This window comes from Spea bombifrons, chromosome 1 (assembly GCF_027358695.1).
Source record: "Spea bombifrons isolate aSpeBom1 chromosome 1, aSpeBom1.2.pri, whole genome shotgun sequence".
NCBI classification, from domain to species: Eukaryota; Metazoa; Chordata; class Amphibia; order Anura; family Pelobatidae; genus Spea; species Spea bombifrons.
Genome location: NC_071087.1, coordinates 154847052 through 154867650, shown reverse-complemented (window position 1 = coordinate 154867650; position 20599 = coordinate 154847052). Strand labels below are relative to the sequence as shown.

The 20599-nt window shown below is 42.1% G+C and overlaps 1 protein-coding gene and 3 non-coding genes across 4 annotated transcripts; all 4 read right to left on the bottom strand.

The window, feature by feature from the left end:
- Positions 1 to 342: 342 nt before the first annotated feature.
- ZFR (zinc finger RNA binding protein) lies at positions 343 to 20286 on the bottom strand. Its single transcript, XM_053448158.1, has 21 exons — positions 20137 to 20286; positions 16741 to 16869; positions 16493 to 16574; positions 15500 to 15779; positions 15240 to 15378; positions 13518 to 13739; positions 13045 to 13289; positions 11992 to 12183; positions 10653 to 10926; positions 10273 to 10460; positions 9503 to 9622; positions 9210 to 9355; positions 8565 to 8727; positions 7639 to 7844; positions 6816 to 6966; positions 6441 to 6582; positions 4142 to 4239; positions 3222 to 3317; positions 2363 to 2474; positions 1761 to 1858; positions 343 to 1424 (listed from the first exon to the last, which is right to left on the bottom strand). Exons 2-21 carry the CDS (start codon positions 16775 to 16777, stop codon positions 1245 to 1247), a joined length of 3171 nt encoding a protein of 1056 aa, XP_053304133.1. The 5' UTR covers positions 16778 to 16869; positions 20137 to 20286; the 3' UTR covers positions 343 to 1244.
- Positions 11509 to 11644, bottom strand: LOC128468403 (small nucleolar RNA SNORA66). The gene has a single exon (XR_008345830.1). It is a non-coding gene; the product is annotated as a small nucleolar RNA SNORA66 (small nucleolar RNA).
- Positions 12349 to 12478, bottom strand: LOC128468404 (small nucleolar RNA SNORA66). Its single transcript, XR_008345831.1, has one exon. It is a non-coding gene; the product is annotated as a small nucleolar RNA SNORA66 (small nucleolar RNA).
- On the bottom strand, positions 16292 to 16423 carry LOC128468843 (small nucleolar RNA SNORA66). The gene has a single exon (XR_008345909.1). It is a non-coding gene; the product is annotated as a small nucleolar RNA SNORA66 (small nucleolar RNA).
- Positions 20287 to 20599: the final 313 nt, after the last annotated feature.

Sequence of the window (20599 nt, the reverse complement as noted above, 5' to 3'; positions counted from 1 at the left end):
AAATCCATCAGCACTCCTGCTGTTGAACCTAAAACCTCAATGTTGCAAATTAAAAACGGAGTAGAGAACTTAGTAGTGTCTTAAGAGAATTTGAGTAAGTATAAACCTTATGAGTTCTTATAGCCGGCCGTGTCTATAGAGCAACGCTAGGACACATATAGAGAGGATCACCTTTAACATGCCGTTGGTCTCCAGGCTGACCGATCCATACTGCTCTTCAGAATGGCCTAATGTATCACAACTTCTAATTGTAGAAGGTTTCTGCGCTATAAAGTCTGAAATCTTACCAAGAACCCTGGGAGGATAAAGAAACTCCAAAACTAAAATTCTTAAATAAAAAGGTTTTCATTATCTACAAATCACAGGGACACATCAGCTCTACATTAATGCCTTGTTATAGAAAGTTTGGTAGGTCATCGGAAAAGTGAAGTTGTTAACTCACAAATATGATTTAAAATGTATCCACCTCGCTACGGAACGGTTAGCAAATGTAAGTAGAATCGGTGAAAATAAAAGCCATGCGGGGATTACATAGAAAACAATTTTTCAAAGACCATACCATAGTTATACATTAGGTTTTATTCTGTGGCTAGCACAACTAAGCGCAAAAAACATCATAAAAAATATATATAACAGAATGTCGCCTTAGCTACATCTATATATTGAAAAGAGACAAATGTCACAACGTTGTGGGGGGGAAAAAGGCCTGTGTTATAACCTTAACGCATTAATGTACAGAAAAAAAAAATATAAAATAAAACAAGGCTCATGCCATATCTAATACAAATTAACTTACAACCAAAGAAGGCTCTCCCTCGTTATAAACAAAAACTGCACACAGAACTAAGATTTTTTTTTTTTTTTTTTTTACTGTTTAGCCAAATTAAATCACAGGGGCGAGTTGGCAACACCATAGCCTATCATTTTTCCTCTAATATGGAGGACTCCAAGCCAAACCAAAGGACTGACACTTGGGGAAGTTGCACGGCACAACCGCCCTCTGGAGAGGGACACCATACACAATGTTAGTAGTTCTTCTAGGAAGGAGAAGGGAAAGAAATGCCTAACAAACAACTATACACATACTAATATTAACTGGTATGAGGGTCTCTTAGGTCTGTGGCAGGGTTACCGGGGCTCGAGTGGCAGTTTAGTAAAGATTTGCCCTACAACAGACTCAACTAAAGCCCTACAAGTGGAAATTAGTTTTTTGGTGGAAGAACCGCATACAAGGCGTCTATCTTCTAAAAGCCCTCGTAATCTTTTTTATCTTTCTTCCCTTCAGCCTCAAAGCTGTCCACTCCATCGCTGTCACGTCTTCTCTTGCGGTTGTTGTGAACATTGAAGCGCTGGTTCATTTGGGACAGCGGGTCCATGCCGAGTACCTTGTGGATCTGTCTGAATGCAAGCAGCCGGAGTGCAAACTGGCATTGAAGGGGAGGAAAATAAATAAATTCAGGTATTCTACTCATAGTCAAACAGTTTGTCAATTTAAGAGTCTCCACATTTCTTCAAAAAGCCCTAGTAATGAAAGTCTTAAGATTTAGATTCATAGATAATCCCACAAAGTCCATTGTAAATCTTTAGCTCATAACACACACCGGGGGTTTATATACCTATCTCGGAAACTTGATAGAGAGTTTTCAATATACTGGGCCCGTTCACATTAAGTATTGGATTTGACTTAAGGTTGGAAATCAAAAGTACTTTTTGCAACAGGAATTATACAGAAAGCTACAATGCAGGCCATGCTCCCTTACCTGTGCACTGGAAGTAATATCCTCCCGCTGTTGATCAGTCATTGTAGCCAATGTATCATAAGGATCTTTTTCACATGGGTCCAGTAAACCGGGCCCGCCTGCAAGTCAAACACACAGATCAGCATCTCTATGAAACTGAAGGCTATTTCACTGCGGATAGCAGTTTATATCCGTACGCTAATCACGTGCACACTGTTCGACTTTTTACCCAGCACACTTTAGCATTATCTATGCTTGCCGTGGCAGGGCAGACGAGAAGGGCCATGGAGGCAGGCAGGGTAGGCGAGAATGGCCATGGAGGCAGGCAAACAGGATTTGCAGACCTTCTGCCACCCGTGCTTGCATTGGGAGAACGTTAGAGGCTCTAACAATCCTGTAAATTAACCTGTTATTTGCCTGGGTGAATCCCAAGCAACCACCTTAGCATGTATTCCAACAATCCAGCATGCAGAATAATTTTAGGTTTTCTTTGTACTCATATGCAATTAAAGTTTCACCCATAAACACTCCTTGACTTTACAAAGGTCGAAAGAGAGCTATGCCGAAGGCAACGCTTCACAAGTGCATGACAGTTTCCATTTACTTTTACACACACCACTTGCCTTTTAAGATTATACCAGACGAAATGCACTCAAAGACTCTTCTTAAAGCATCGCCCGGACTTTGCGGTCCTGAAGAACTGCTGATGGCCTTCTCGACTAGTAACTCCATCGCCTGCAAAATAAACATTTTTAAAAACAGTGGAATCTTTCAAACCCTAATTAAGGGATACTTTAAGCGGACAAGCAAAAGATACAAGGGGCTTTTGTATTTTCCCATGGTTTATACCACCATAATTGTCCTCGCCGTTCAAAACAAACGGCTTCCAACGTTGGCTTTTAAGCCTTCAACACAAATTGCAACATTAACCGGAATCTTGCAGGAGTGTTAATTCTCTGAAAATCATTATTTTACAGACACAAAGCAAGGAGCACCTATTTAGCGCAGCAAGGTAACGAGATCCTGACACACTTGTACATTAAGTACATTTGCAAGCTCATACGAGCAGGGCCATCGTCTCCTTGCGCAGGCAGAACGGCTAATGCCATTTTCTATGTTAGTTTGTTTTGGCTCTGCTCTATAATGCATTCTATGGAATCTTCTAGCATTATAAAGTGTTCTTATGTGCAAAAGCAACCACCATATAACTACTGGGTCACTATTCAGCCCAGAAGGGCAAAGCTCCATGCATACATCCATGTCAGAATGTCTGTGCACTCTCGTCCGAAGCAGTTTAATTTGATTCAGGTGGCAGCGAGCAAGCTCAAATATCGTGGCCCTCAACGCCTGTATAAAACGCAACTCGCTGACCCGCAAGCCGTTACCTTTCATAGCTTATGCTGCCCTCTATAAATCCATTAGCATTTGCTTATTAGACCAAACTGCACTACAGCCAGCTTACCAACGACCGGCATTACATACCCAACTGGGGAAGTCTGACCACGTGGGCACACGCTGGCACAGGTCGCGCAGGATACGGATGATTATGACACAGGACTGCAGACCGTTGGCTCTAGCCTTATGTAGGACAATAAAACGTTATTAGTTACATTGGCCTGACGTCACGAAGGACATGTTAAAATACCAAGTCATTGGAAACCCAACGAACAAGCTTCCAACTACACTGGTATTTCAAACTTATGCTAGAAAGACGTTGGGTCAATGCGCACAAACTACGTATCGTGAGCTCCTGGAAATGACTGGCAAGAATACATTTGTGAAAAACCTATTAGATATGTTTAGAAAAACAAAATAAAAAAAACAGAAAAAGATATTGCATTGAATGAAACCCGTCGGTAGGGACTGAACGGTTGTCTGAATCTGTTTGGTGCAAATGTTCCTTTGCCGTAGCGCAAAGTCACAATATCAAACAGTTTCATTAAACCTTTCACTTCCTACAGTGGAGTTTAAAAACAGGATAAAAGTTTTAAAAGCTAAAAACATGAAGCAGTTTACGTGTATCCCGTTTATTAAGCAAAGATACTATGCAGCCTTATGGAATATTACAGATTCACAACATGGTATATGATGGGGACAATGGGGGGGGGGAAATAACGAGTAAGTCTTTACAATTAATGACTACTCAATGACCAGAAAAAATAATAAAATTAAAAATTAACGAGAAAAGAAATGAAGAAAAATAAATAAAGGACCTACTTTGCATTTAAACAGCACAGAAACGCTAAACATTACATTATTTTTACGTGTACATTTTTCTGGTCATTTAAATTTAAGAAGGAACATATTACCACGTACAAGCGTGTTAACTATACAACAAATTCACATCGATAGTGCTAATCTCGCATAAGGCTACAATAAGAAAGTAAAATGATGTTGCGAACCTGGAACCACTTAGCGTGGCGTAGAGCAGCCAGAGCGTCAAGGCATTTTTGCCTGTCCAAGACGTCCGGTGGGTCTTTCACCATACCCGAGGTTACATCTAAAATGAATTGAATTGGCAAAGTGCAGTGAGGGACGGGTGTTTGACCAGGCGAGCAAGACACATCTTTTTTATATAGCTTCAGTGTCACACAACCCATTGAAAAGTATTCAGCCCATTGATGCTGGTGTTTAATTAAAAAAAAAAAAAATATATATAAAAAAAGAAAAAATAAATGGAGGACCCGGGGCACAGAGTGCAGCAAGCTCCAAAAATGAATACACAAAATAAAAAAATACGCCATTAAGCTGTTTTGTATAATGTATATGAGTCTTATTCTGTCAATGTATTGACAGAACGGAAAACAGAAGGAAGGATGGTTGGCAACAACGCACCAGGACAAAGTACACGAGACAGAGGATGCAGAAATCCACTTTTCGTTATATATGACTCCGTTTAACTACTAACCTGAACTCAGCCACACTACATATATGCACATTATGCACAGAACGGGCAAAACAATTTTGGTAACTTAAACCCCCCTTTATTCTGCCAACATGTCAGTTCGATAGATGACAAAAAGTACCAGGAACAGTCATCTGTGCGGTGGATTTCTGCACCCATTGTATGGATCAACCCCTTAAGTGCAGTTCAAGAACAATTTCAGAAATAAAAACACTTATTAGCTGTAAGCAAGGAGTAATCATTTCTAAAAAATACTCTAAGGGGTTAATCTCTTCTGCGAAAGAGGAGTGCCCACATTATTTGGTGCGTGAAGCTCACCCTGGTACAAAAACGCCAGTTATCGGCTTCAATCTCCGGCGTACGGGTGATGGCTAACCAGAAAATAGTGTGAGCACTGCGTACATTTTAAAGAAAAAAGATGAGGGGGAGGACCAAAAAAATAAATAAAAAGAAAAGTAGATGTCTGGACTATGCAACCAAACCCCCTCCTCAAACACAATGGCTGGTGTGACACTGAGCTAGAAAGACCTTGGTCAAAAATCCTTCCGATGTCTCGGCAGTAATTCCCGGCAGGAACAAATTCTGTTAAAAAAACGATTTAGAACTTGATAGCTAAGGATGGAGAAACAAAAACAGAGAACAGAATACTTGCTGGTGGTTCGGCAGCAAGGGTTAAACGAATCTCATAAATCAATCGGAACAGACACGGAGACTGTTAAACGCACAACTATCTATAAACGGGTTGCGATTAACAGTTCAAATTCAGAAGATCAGGTTTGTGTATTTTTTTTTGGTAGGAGCACGCCTCGGCTGAAGAGCTTGCAGATATCCTCGTAGCTGTGCTACCTGTCTGAGTGAAAGCAAGTCACTTTCAGAGAGTGGGACACACAATGGGATTGTGGATTAACGAACAGGAATGTTCGCAACAAAGATGTAGATTATAGATAGGAAATTAATAAAAATTTGTTTTCATTATCGGAAATATCCGAGATCCAAACCCGCTGCCCAGCTCACTCCAGAGTGCGGCATCGGGACTCCTGATCAAAACCAGGTCAGACAAACGACGGCTTTGTTTCCTTGTTCGGTATTTAGCATGCAAAGTAAACTTAGACCATGTAAGTGTCTTAACGAGCAAATTAATATACAACAGCATAATAGACAGTGAATGGACTCATGAGCGTCACTGCTGCCCTGATCTAACCATAGCGAGAGGCTGAGCCGACTTCCAACTCTTAACGTTATCACGGGATAAGTGGTTTCTGGACCAGCTACTGCTCATGACGGACTTTACAGAGTAAGTAGCTGCCTTGATAAACACAGGGTAAGGAAACAAACGTCATTCCATCTGACCTGCGGAGCGACAAACCTGGCTGTATGCAAACGCTGCTCATGCGGTCTTTGGCTTGAAAGCTAGGAAAGCCTTAAAGTTGCAGAACAAACCTTTTCAAGGATGCTGGCAACAAAAGCATTTCATTTAAAAAGATGCAAAATGTTTCCCTCCCCAATTATCAGCTGAAGTACAGCGAGACTACTCTCTTAAACCTTTCACAGACAATTCTCACATCGTAATGAGAGGATTAGAAGAAAGAGGAACACTGGAGATAAAGCTTCCATGGGGATCGATTAAATAAACCTCGGTTAAATGCAGAATGGAGGAAAAAAACCCTGCTTTTCTACACTTTTCATCTCAAATGAATACCCGTGCCAGCACGTTTGCTCAACAGAATATTGTCATCCCAAATTACATTTCACGCAAACAGTTATGGTATTAAAGATAATGTTATGTTTCTTCCAACCTCCATCTCTCATGTTTTCTTCGCGCATAACAGGAGAGGTCAGTGTTATTGTAACTTGCATTTTGGGCTCCGCACAAGAATTTAAAACAATGGCTGCTTCTTGGAGCGAGCAGATCACCTCAAACTTCTCGGGACTTATTACCTGCAATAAGAAGGGGATACTAGTTAAACGAGAAATAGAAAACCATTTCGAATGGCATAAAAATGACCTTTTGAGTCAAGCTCAGCTTTCAACTACCTAACAGGAAGTAGAATCATTCTGAAGGTCTGAAAACATTACGCGATAATGTTCAATAGTGTTTTTAAGGCAATACTCTTTGGCGTATTAGATGTTTGATTTCAAACAGTTACATCTAGTTATTTAACAGCACTTACTGCCAGCTGCTTGGGCAGGTTTTCAGCTATACGACTCAGCAGAGCTCTAGTTGGTTTTTCGGCACAGAGCAGAACCAAGCTGACGTTGCGGTCCCCGCGTAGCAGCAGTCCTTTAGCGAGTACACCAACGCGCAGAACTCCTTTCAGGGCCCTGTCACAAAACAAGTCACACGCATTAGGATCATTTATCTCAAAAGAGAAATCCAGTATTGCATGAATAATGTAAAATATTTAACAGATCAGTATTAAAATGAAAAGGAAAGCAAAAAAGTGACCTTTTAAAAAAATCAATGGCATGTAACAGATAAATATGGAGTGACATGAAACACGGGCACAACCCGCGGGGCAGAGAATCCTGAAGTATACCCCATGACTGATGCTTTAAATTCTGTGTTTGATATCCAGATTCTGGAAGGGACCTTCAGGGTCCCCTTTAAATATTTACATGAGAGATTCATCTGAACAGTTTTCCATGCAGGCGATGCTTTTGGTCGAATGCATCTTCTCCGCTGTTGGCTTGCATGGGAGATCCATTGAGTTTAATAAGACAACCAGCACATACGCCCAGAAAGAGCTCCCATTGATTTAAGTGGAAACACTTTCCTACAAGTGACCGGCTGCTACAAGCACGAAGCTTTAAATCTAAGCAAGCCCTTCACATGCAGCTGGCTTTTGTGCAGAAACAAAAAGTTAAACATGCGCAGTCTGGGAAGGGCTAGTGCTTTTCCATCAAACGTGTAAGACATACGTCTAACACATATAACGAACAAGATTTAACACATAGCATTACTAAATGAGCTTATATGCCAATTTATGACCATACCTTTCTTTTGTAGGGTCCTTCTTATCATCACTCTCCTTGTTCTTACTCTTGTCTTGGTCAGCCATGGAGTCAGAAACCAGCTTCAGAGCTCTTTCGGTGAGCGACACGATTTTTTGGACCGCCTGTAATTCCTCCTCTGTTGGGTAGATTGTCGCATGTTTGGTCATAACATAACGGTCGTCAGAAGAGTCTGGTCTGCGTAACGGCTGCAAGGATGTTAAAAAAGAATGTTAATGTGCACCTAACATGTAAATCGCATTAATTTATCATGAACCAAAAGCTAGTGGAATTATCTTGTGTTTAGAAGCTATGAAGTGCCCCCAATTTGTTGCAACTATTACACTATACAAGAGGGCTTGTCAGATCATGCCGTGAGCAAGGTGGGGCATAAAGAAAAAATAAAAAAAGTGACTGATCGGAAGAAAAGAAAAAAGGAGCCAAAAGAGTTTAAAAAAGTCTGGCACATACGCTAGTTGGGATAATTTGCTTGCTTTAATTGCAAAGATAAACGGTTTTAACTAAAGACTTTTAATCTTAATGTTGTGGCATGACATGTAAATTCTCCACTTAAGCAACTTAATAAAAATAAAATATACGTTTCTGAGAGAAAGGACACATTCCGAGATATGAACAATTTCTGCAGCTATCCAATAATGGATGAGCTGCAGATACCGTCAGTGCAGGGCTCAGCCAATCAGCAGAGAGCACTAGGCAAGCAAGCATTCTTTAACATGCTCTCCAGATCATGACTGAGTCGCTTACTGGGTAAAGTTGGCACCCAAATCATTGGCAAGCAGACAGCACCAGTCTCTGAGAAAGCAACTTAAACATTTTGGTGAAAATAACTGGCTTTCACAAGAAGCCAAATGGTGATTTTACAAAGAAAGTTATGAAGCATTTTAAGAAATCTCAGAAAACCAACTTACTGCTGGCCCTTGAGGCTGAGGTGGCATTCCCGGCCTAACACCCAGTAATCCTGGTGGCCCAGGAGGACCATGAGGGTAACCTCCATCCGGTACCCTTCGTCGATCATCCCAGTGATGTTGCTCTTCCTCCATCCGCCGCCAATACATATCCTCTTCATATCGTCTGAAAAAGGGAATTGTGATCCTTGTTACTGTAAGGTCTATCACAGTTTATCAAAAGCTGTCGGCTTACATGTTTTACAGCAGCTGCTGATGTTTTCAAATATCGTTTTAAAAAACGGGTAGGTACTTTGAAATTATATAGCTTGGGAAATAAGTAGTTCAGTGTAAAAATATAAAAATGCTGTAAAAAAAATAAATAAAAAAATATATATAAAAGTGTAACCAGTGTAGCCACGGTAAAAATGGTTAAACTCACTAGATGAGCTCCATTAATACAGTGGGTTCGCCGAAGAGAGCAAACAATGTATTGGTGGCCTTTGGTTCTGCAGAGACGCCATAGTTTGGTCGTCTGTTATGATGAGTCTTATTTGTCGTGTATTACCCCAGAAGTTGGAGGGCTCCCAGGAAACTGAATTGAGGGATTACACTCTGAAAATGCTAGTTTTCCACACGGTTAAATTAGAAATTTTATTTCAAGGATACCTCATTTCCATTCTCCATCGCTCTTCTTCCTCACGCCTTCTCCAGTATTCTTCTTTCTGCATTTGTTTTCGCATTTTCTCCTCCTGAATCTTTCTGGCTCGAATGCTCGGCTTTACTTCCACCTGCAATTCCGGATTCACTTTTTTCTGTCGAAAAGAAACAAGATACCCTTTAGGTTGGCACCTTCCAGTGATGAATACATTTATATTATTTGGACCGACCGCACACCTCCTAAATATTTCAGAGAGCACAAACACGCGCAAAAACACATTCAAGAACTCTTTAGAACTAACCTTGTACTGCAGTCTATGTCTCCGTCCTTTCAAATGCATCTCCTTGGCGTTAGGATCATTGAAGCTGCACTCGCAAAGCTTGCAGTGAAAACGGATAACTTTTCCTTCATCGTTTCGAACCTGCGGAGTTACAGAAACAGAACACTAAAAGCACGTGTCTGAAATACCCGCCTGCTCTTCTGGTATCGGTTTTGGAAGTAAAATAGGTTCATATGCATGTCACTCAGTTCTACACTTGCTGGCCTTCCAGTTTTTAATACATCAAGAGTATCTCTACCCATTTCAGTCATGTTTGCATTAGTTTGACCACCGCCATTCAGCAGAGTGCCTACATGTAGAGACTAAAGTAGGCCAGAAAAACGAAAAGTAACTGCAACAAATCATTCGAAATGTGATTCAACATAAAGCCACAACGTGCTACTTACTGAAGTATGAAATACTTTTTTTGGCCTAACATTCCATTTTAAGGATGAGCTTGAGACTTAACCCATGCACCGCTGCCCATGTCTTACACGCACGTTTTGTGGTTAGCACTGATTTTGACTCGGTAAAGGGAAGATGATCCTCTTGAAAGCTCATTTTTAAAATAGAATCTCAGTCCAATAAAAGTATTTCATGCTGCAATACTCAGAGAGACTGAGATCTTCCATTCCTTTCAGCAATGTGAGAACTTAAGATATTTTTGGGGTCCTGGCACAGCACACAAATGTTGCTACCTTTATTCAAAACTTGATTCAATTGAATTACATTAAAAGATAATTTTAGCGTACCTCCTCAACGTAATCATGGCCAACAGGCTGCACGTCGCTTTGCAGCGCTGCGAGTGTCTGCGCGGCCTCAGACATTGGATCAATCTTTGTTTCTTGCGGCTGCACCGTGGCAGTAGTCACTGGCTTTGTGTTATCATTCACCTTGCACTCATCTACTTTATTGCCAGTCGACTGCAGCTTGTTGCCCCCTAAAAAAAAAAAAAAAGTCAAATTTTACTGTGAAAAGATTCCAATTACAGATACTGAAGAACGGGGAACATTTGCCACAATGATCACATGGCTATCTTCCAGGTGTTTTTTTTTTTATGTGTTTTGGTACACACTGTAGCATGCATTGTGGCAATAAAATGACCGATTTTGATACAAACAAGTTGACTTGCCTACAAACGTGATTTTTGGTGTGGTAACTTTCTTCACGATACTGCTAGAAGACAGAGCGGAGGCCTTGCCACTGCTTGTGCTCAGCGAGGAGCTGGAAGAGGACGAGAGCAGTTTCACAGTAGACGTGGCGACAGAAGAATTCCCGTTAGCGTTTGATGAACTGCCCAAGGAGGCAGATGGTTTGGAAACAGCTGCTGAGGTTACAGACTGGCTGACAACATTCGGCTCAGTTGATGGAATGGGTTTGCCCAGTTTAGTGTGCAACTTCACAACCTTAAGAGAAAAACAAATTAGGAAGTGGAACAAGAACACAAAAAGTATGCAAGACAAACTGAACACAAATGTAGTTTTATAATTCAGGATAAACAGGACAAGAAAGTGATATCCAAGCTTATACAAGTAATAGACAAAACACCAATAACTGGGAAATTATAGAAGGCGTATCCATCTGCATTGATGACATTTGCTGTACTAACTAAAAAGAGTCTATAACATTGTTGTAAATAGTTTAACACGGCTAATTTTATGTTAATGTGCCAGTGTGCTCGTGAACTTACTACAATAAAGGAAGGGACATCAAGAAAGCGATGGGTTAATTTTACATGATTACCAAATAAGCTACCGTGTTTGTATGTGTCATCTCCCTGCTGGATTGAATGTACTCCCAACAGCAGTCTAAAGAGAAGTATGTGAAGATAATGCAACACTATGGGTCACTCAGCAATCCAGCAAGTAAAGATATAAAAGGCCTGGATTGTGTACTGCACACCGATAATACAATGGAAATACAAAAATACATTTGGTGGCAGAAAAAGGGCAGAAGAGCGATGACAGCAGCCAAGTGGCAGGGAAATGGACTGTCTGTTGTGAAGAAATGACAAGCAAAGAAACTGTCTTCCGTTGCATAATCCATTCTCACAGCAGTTCACTTTAGCAAACGTGTTCCCCTCGCTTCTGCAATGGGATGCAGAGCCAGTGATCTGGTTTGCAAACAGATGCATGAGAAAGATGAAACGAAACCTAAAGTACTATGTGTTCTGATCACCATAAGACAGCCTGATACAGACAGAAGAATGCGTCATATGGCAGCCCACAGGCTCTGAAGGCTGATCAGCCTACGTAGCAGTTGTTCTAACTAGGAACACACATTGAGTGTTAGCACGATGGCTTAATCATCTCGTTAAAAAGATGAAGCCATCCCCCAAAGGTCAAATCTTTCACATAACCACTTTTAAAAAAGGGAAGGAGATAAAAGCATGATTTCCAGTGACAGTATTCTACATTAACTTACAATGCAGATTACACATTTCCAAACACACGAACAGCAGATGTACAAACCTTCTGGTGCTTCGCCCCTCTAATGTGAGCCGCATAGGCATCTGCCCCTGTGCAGGAAACATCACAGAGCTCACAGCGAAGCTGGTTCTGGCTCCCGCGGACAGCCGTGTTACTGCTGGTTGTGTTCTGAGAGGCCTTTAAGGCTGCTTCTTTTTTCTTATGTTTCTGACCTTCTAAATGCTCTTTGTAAGTCTATTAAAATGCAATGAGAAAAAGTAGTCATATACAAATCCGGTATAGTACAAAATGTTTAGAATCGATCTCATAACTCTCGTAATCGGAAGGAAAAATACGCTTTTACGTTTTTTACACCACAATCCGTACAAATTTAGCTATGGTGGATACGTATATAATATGGTTTGTGCTGGGTAGTAACAAGCAGTGAAAATGTTTTCTACTGCCTTTTAGTCCACACAGCAGTTTAATTTAGCAAACCTATTCCCCTCACTTCTGCAATGGGGGGCAGAGCCAGTGATCTGGTTTGCAAACAGACGGGGTTAAAACATAGCAAGTAAATGCTAGTTACATGTAAACAGGACTGGTACCCATGTCTGGAAATTCCCAAGAAACATGTAATTATTATAACAATATCCAATGAAGAAATGCATTGCTCATCCGATAAGGGCTGACACGTTTGAAGTGCAGCTGACCAAAATCTGGGGCAGCAACAGCTGCTTGGAAACACAAAGGCGAGCTCAGAAGACACTAGATGTACAAAAAAAAAGCTCACCGACATTTGTACCACCATAAAGCCCAGGCCTCGTTATCTTACATGTCATACATTTGACAATGGGACAGCAGTGGCCATATTTGTTTCTACAGGCATGAGTGACACGCGGTTACAAAGAAACACTACTTTATTATTCTACTGACAGGCTGCTGCGTAGAAAGAAAAAATTACACGTTCAGATGCCTATAAAGACAACAAGGATTAGCAATTAAACTAATCTACCTTCACAAATGCAATGAAGTCATACAAATCCGCACAGGAGGCTTTAGTGCGAGCCCACCGCTTGCCCACCCCGCATTTACTATAATCCTTTGCATATGTACCTGCGGTCCAGCACAGCTGATCTTACACACATCACAGTAGTGGATCTGAGGTGGTTTGGGGGGCTGTTTTGGTTTCAGTTGCTTATTCTGAAATTGAGGCTTTTTCGTAAAGTTGGACCCGGTCCAGGCGGCGGTGGCTGCTGCTGCAGCAGCGGCGGCCGCTTGCTTCTGTTGTTGCTGTTGCTGCTGGTAGTAAGAGGATGCGGCTGAATACACCGCGGCTTCATAGCCAGAATACGTCGCACCTGGAGATACAAAGTAAATCTTTACCCAACAATGTTACGCCAAGCATGGGGCAGGACAATTTAGAATGGGAGGTAAACACAAAACAACGGGTTTATAGCCTCCTTTTACATTACTACAGACAAAGCATATCTGCATAATTGAGAAGATATATTTTGCTTTGTCTCCCATATTAGTACACACACAAAAAAAAAAGTACGTATATTAGAGATTTAAACAGAGGAACGTACCGGAATAGGTAACAGCCGTATTACTGTAGGTGGCGCTTTGCGTGTAAGAGGGAACCACGGTGGCTGCAGCCGCGACAGGTTGCACAGTGGAGGAAACGGGATAGATCGAGAACGTCGTGGTGGCCGGACTAGGGTTTGCAGGTTTGATGGCCGTCACTTGCCGAGTCTGTTGCGCTTGAGTGTATTGAGCAGCACCCTGGCTGTAAGCAGCCTTGGGGGCAACTGGAAGAGACAAGGCGAAAGGAGCTGGTACATAGGAGGAAAAAAAAGATGTGTTGCAGAAGAAAACAATGGGATTTAGTTAGAGTTCTGGGTAACAGTTCACTTAATTTATATTCTTAACAGCTTCTACAAATATTCAGGTGGTCCATACTACACCGAAAGCGGTAAAAGAAAAAAAAAAAAAGTTATTTTACAAGAACATTTTTATAAAACCGGCATTATAAAAAACATAGCAAGGATGTATCAAGAACCACATTATATTTTTACATTAAAATGGCAGATTTGTTTCTGGTATTAGAATTGGCTGTTTAACATGTAGAAACAGCACTAATGTATCATGGCTACCAGCACAATGACATGCCAGCTTGCCAAGGAGGCTAATATGGTATATCACTAAAAGAGGGAGTGACTTTTTTGTTGCTCTATGAAGCAAATTGAGATGCATCAAATCTAAACATTAAGAAAAACAACCATTTGTTAAGCTATAGTGTTTCTACCACTGGATGGCTGCCACTGTCTCTTTACAAAGTAAACAAGTTTTCGATCCAGTTGGCAAACGCTCCAAGCTGCTGGCATCCTACCGGGCGCCTCCACAGCGGGAGAACAGTCTTCATATCGCTACAGGACTACGTGAAACATTAGAGTATTCGATAACAGAATAGCATAGCTTATGTGGGGACCTCTAACCAAAATTCTGAAGGCCCTCATGCCCAACAGATTTACAAGGTGAGCCAATGCTTCATAAAATGAATGTTTAAGGTGAACTATAACGGCAAACCCCTAACTGAAGGCAGCCGTGAAAGACATATCTCCAGCTATTTTACATCAGATTAGGTGAAAACGTCAGTTCAATAAAATCGATGGCAATGCAGACCGAGATTATCTCCCCTTTAATAAATTGGACAAGGTTGTAACTCATGAGATGCACAGGACATGGCCTTGTGAAACAATGGATTGTTTAAATATCAAGGGAATATTTTTAACCCCTTAATGACAAAGCCCGTACATGTACGGGCTCAAAATGCATTGTTTTCAATGGGTTTAGGGACTGCCCATTGTCCTTAAGGGGTTAATAAATTCCTATAAAAGTCAAACAGGAATAGGTTAATCCTTTATTTTATTGATGTGGAATGTATTCAGTCTCTCTGCTTTTATTAATCCATTCCAAGCTGTTCAAAGGACACTAAATTAAAGCTTCTGCATGGACCCGTGACCCAACATGCATGTTTCCACAATCCATTTAACAAGTGGGGACACAACATGGTACAGTATCCAAGCATTATATCAACATATTATAGAGCAGCGTGAAGCAAGCACATATCCAACTAAATCTCTGCACAGTAAAATGCATATAAAGACTAAAAATACTTAAAATATAACAAAACACTATGAGCAGGATATACATAATTACTAAATCCTCTCAATTATACGCCACTATGAAGTGTTCCAAACCAGGCAAAAGGTTTAACAAAAGAAACTAAAATAAAATGGATCGCATACCTGTCTGATAGTAGGATTCTGCCACAGATGGTTGTTGCTGTGCAGCTACAGCGGCTGCAGTTGCAGTTGGTTGCTGGTAATATTGTTTGCTGTCGTACGCTACGGCAGGAGCCGTGGATCGGACATAAGAATAGGAATCCTAGAGAGGGACGCAGAAAAATGAGAAAATCCTAGTTAGTGCAAACCTTAATTACAGTGTACTGAAACAAGTCAAAACAAAGCTTTGCAAAATACAGGAGTATTGTACAAAATGCACAAACCTGGTAATTTTGTGTAGTGACCGGAGGAGGGGGCGGTGGAGCTTCCTGCTGCCTCTGGGTATAGCCATAGTCGGTCGCCGAATGTGCCGCCGGGTATCCCCCGTAAGCTGCCGTAGCCGCAGCTGCAACCGCCACAGGTGCAGGACGAGCAACGGCAACCGTAGCTGCTGCCGGAGCATAGGCTGCCGTAACCGTGTGAGCAGCTACTGGAGCCTGGTGAACCGTGTAGCTCGCCACTGTAGTCGGATGGGAATAAGCGACACCTGATGCCGGCTGTTGGCTACAAATCAACAGAGCATTAGGAACAGATTCACGGACTGCAAAATCAGATCATATACAAGACATGCAACGGTTGACGATATATCCCCAACATTTATTGGTAACACAAAAGACAAATCCCATACTAGGAGTTATTTTTTTTTTTAAAGAAAAATGTTTTTGCCCATTTGTGTTCTTTAATGAAGTTCTAGAACTAAGTGTGTACACCAGATCGAGGATTTGGATAGCCAAGCGCAGCACACTCAGGGCCAGCAGCAGGAAACATTCACCTGCTCCATAACAAGGTGATCACTGGGCATCTCTACTGAACATCAGGGTAGCCTCTTAGTGTTGATAATTGTAAAGATTTCAATGATCATGTACACATGATTTTACATACTGTACATTCTACTTTATAAAATAATTTAAACATATTATGTGTTGAAGGACCCCTGTGATGTTTAGACATTTATGTTCCTTTAAGGCATGATTTCATCATCACCCACCAACCCCCGTATAGGATTAGTTGTATAAGTTTGTACTGAAACAGAAGTTGCGGTCAAAACATGATTTTTTGCCCATACACTTCCATCATCAGAGTTAATTTCGCAAACATGTTCCCCTTGCTTCAGCAATAAAATACTGGGCTAGTGATCTTGTTTGCAAATGCCTTTCCTCCTGGAAATGTTAAACTAACAGTCTTAACACGCATTTTGGAAAATAAAATGACAATACCTATACTGGGCAGCTCCTCCATGGGCAAATCCAAAGTAGTTGCCCGTAGCCATTTTGGCTTCTTCACCCAGCCGGCTGGGCACTGTGTATTCAGAAATAAGAAACGCAAGTTTTAGGTGCAGGAGACAGTCGGCATGTATATATTCAATAATGACAATAATCCCCATTACCCCCATCTGGCATTTACTGGATAAATGGCAAATGCACATCGACAGGATCATAGAGACACAAACATACAGAACACTTACCATAGGTGAAGGAAACCACTGGACATATGGGAATCATGAGTTCTTCCTTATGTTGACCGATAACAGAAAATCAGAACCTGGTCATAACGCACACAGACAGGCGTGTGAATTCAACGTTCCCCTCCGTACCTGCGGAGACATGCATCATTTCCCTTAAAAGCAGAATCACACAATGCCTTTTACACCCACGGTTTAATCAGCGCGGTTACCATCGCATCATAAAAAACAAAGCAAATAAAAAAAACACGGAGAATGCTGTATTTGCGTCTTTCTTGTTCTCATCCCAGCCCACAAAAGAAAAGTCCCACCGCGCAAGCTGTTTCCAGCAAAGGCACCAAATGTTCAATTCTAAGCCAAGATGTAGATGGAAACCGAGCAAAACACGAGCGCATCTTAAGTCAGATCGTGAATAAAAATTAAATTACTCTGAAAGAGCTTACGGAACATATGGGCAGGAAAGGTCACGCGAGGAAACCCGGGCTTTAGTCGCCTAATGACCTAGAGTTGTAGGACTGCAATCAGGATCATTCTAAGTACTGAGACAAAGCTCGTTAAGGTCTGCAAAAGTTGTTTATATCGACAATCCCAAAAACAAGCCAGAAAGGGCCAAGACGGACGGGGGTGACGGCTACCGAGAAAGACGGTCTTCAGGAGTTGTCAATGTAACAGAGTCTTGGCTCAGGCTTGTATCCCAGATCCACAGACCGAGTTAGACCGGGGGATTTCATTCATCTCGGCCTCCCAATGACTATACCACCAAGTCACGATAAGGGTTATAATGAAGCAGCAAAACGTTTAGGCAGAAATGAGCAACGCGAGCAGCCTTTGCATCCGCGTGAAGATATATTACATGCAGCAACCGCGACAATTACTGAAATCATCACAGCGGAGAAATTCACTTTAAGGGCTATGGCTCCTAAACAGATGAATGGAACCGTTTGTTATCTTTCCTGATGAACCCCTTCTCGGCTCCTTAAATAATTCAGACTGGCTCTTAAATCCTCCCGAGAATCTGCCCTCATAACGGTGCCTATTGCACCGACACAAATGGAAATGTTTAGAAGGATAGAAACAGGTTACCCACCCACCGGCCTCCATAACGGCGGCAAGAATTGTTTAACATTTCCTTAGATATATACGTTCTTTAGATATACGTGGAGAGACTGGCCGACTGAAGCACAGGGGAACCTATACAACTACATGCCCTCCGCTGCCGGCCCGGCACACACGTACTATCTGAGCATTAAAGAGGGAAAGTGTTTCTTTGGGCATTAAGTACACGGCTGTACACAGTGATGTACAGAACATGTATAGTTTATGGCAACGCTAATACACAGACCTTCGTTAGCAGATCCTCCCGGGGGTGTCTTATTGGGGGTGTTATATTTACTGAAAGGTCGCACAGAACGAATCTCCTGCGAGGCGAACAGCCCGTGGGGGCGAAATGGAAAGAGGGGATCCTGATGAACCTCTCGACGTGTTTGCACGGGAGAAAAAAAAATCCTTAAAGGTTAAACCTGTCATATATAGTATGAAGGCAGTCATGGAAAGTTACTTTTTTTTCTCCAATAAAGGTTGGTTGATCTGTTAATTGTAACTTAAAACTGTAGTTTCACCGGATACAAAGTATTAAAACTATACTTGACCGCTCACTGAATGAAGCGCTGGCTCACAAAAAAATCTCGGGGGTCTAACAAGCCCCCAATGTGCATACGTGGATTTGGGAGCACTGTCTAGCGACAGCCGAAACCGACGGAAAGAAGGGGCAAAGCAGACGGGACTTTTTAAATACCAACCTGAAAATAGGAATTTAAGGATTTCCATATAAATTGATGTTCGGCAAGACTGGCGCTACCTTCTGAATAACGTTGCACTATAGTGTCATACTCAATATATATTATATATTCTTTGCTGTTATCAAACATTTGCACGCCCCAGAGGAGTAAATTAAAGTACATAGAGATTTCGGAAGCTGTTAAAAGCTTATCTCAGGGTTGCCGGAGTTTAAAGCCCGGTTTTAAACCGCTTGAGTACCAGAACATGGCGACACATCATTACAAGAAAACGTCACTCACGGTACTCTGTGCTAGAAAATTTCAAGAGCCTCAAACCGGCACGCGGATCTTCAACGGCCGATGAATTGAGATCAATAAGTTATTAGAGATCATTTCACAAAGAAATAGCGACGGCGGTCAAACAGCATTTTCTGGGACGCACACTAGATATGCCTATAAAACCGAGTACTTGTATCGCTTTACGCTCGCCCCTTACAGCCGAAGCGAAGTACAACAGGCATTTACGGGGGGCAATAATGGGATACGTCATCAGGAGACACAATCACCATACCACGGCTGACAAAAGCATTGATGCATTCGGCAAATCCCCCGAAACATATAACCAGACCTCCCTTGGATCGGTAAATGTGATGGATGGGGTCTGTTGGGCTGGGGCCACTGAGTTGTAGGTGGGAAAAACAAAACATGTAAAAATAAATATGGGATGATCGGATTATGCCGCAGGCGCTGCTCCTTTGTGAAGTTTAAATTGACTGATTACGTTTAAAAAAAAAAAAAAAAAAGAAAAGGAAAGAAAGAAAGATTTGCACATTTTCTTCCACCAATTACAGAAGAAACACAATTTACACAGCGAGATATAAGGGGGCGCTTTATACCGCTGCACATACCTAACAGCTACATTATACATAAACCAGAATATCAGGCCATCTAGTCAGCCCGGTATACCAGCTGTAATGCCCCTAATCAGTATTTGGTTAGATTCAGGACCCATGCATTATTTAAACTCCCTCACTGTATTAACCTCTACCACCTCTGTTGGGAGGCTGCTGCTGTCGCTGTGAGTTAGCCCAATGCACAGCACCGGTGAATCTGTTTACCTTTATAATTCATCTATGTTTAGTAAAGTTACAGCCTTAAAGCTACTGATGACTGTAGGACAGATGAGCGCCATCTTACCCCCTCCCCCCGCAGCCCCTCAGACTCTATGCTGGAGGTGACCGGTGATACAGCGCAGGGCCCGAGTAGGCCAGGGATATAGGGGGGGGGAGGGGCAGGCTGTCGGTATGAGGGGGTTATCGGTATCCCCGCGCGGGGGAAATTTACCTCTCCGTGACACTGAACTCTAAGGGCCGTTTTGGTTGCACGAAGGGTTAAATGGCAGCGCGCAGGAAGGAAGGGCACATTGCTGGCAAACGGAACCTCTAATCCACCTCCTTCCAGAGTAGCGGAGGACAAGTGCAGGCCCCGTCCCTCTGCATCCCGCCCGCTTCATCACCCCCAGCCTCCGCGTCAGCCCAACTCCTTAAAGGACGTTATCGCCATTACAGAATGAAATGAAACCGACTAACGCGCTTATAGCAACAGCAGAATCACCACACACCTGCCCACTCACACCCGTGTCCGGCTCTAAGGTCTTCTCCAGCAGGAACTGACGTAACCTAGACCACGCACGATGGGGGGAAAAGGGCGGGGGAAATTAATGGCGTCACATAACAGCAGCACGCACCTGATATTGCCACATTACGGTTGGCAACATTCACAATAGGAACTCGTGACGCGTAGGAGGACCTTAACCCGTACGTGCCATCCAGTGACGTCAGTGCGTAAGGTGGCATCGGCTTACGCTCTTTGGAATGTTCCAGAAGGAACACAAAACAGCCCAAGAAAGTGGCTGAAATGGTTACTGTTAGAGCACACAGATGTATATGTTTCTATTTAAGTGTCATTTATTTTCCTTAATTCATAAAATATATGTTTTACCAATATAAATGTTGCAGCAAAGTTGTACATAAAGCAACAGTCTACTACAGGGCTGGAATTGGGATGACTAAGTGGCCGTGGCT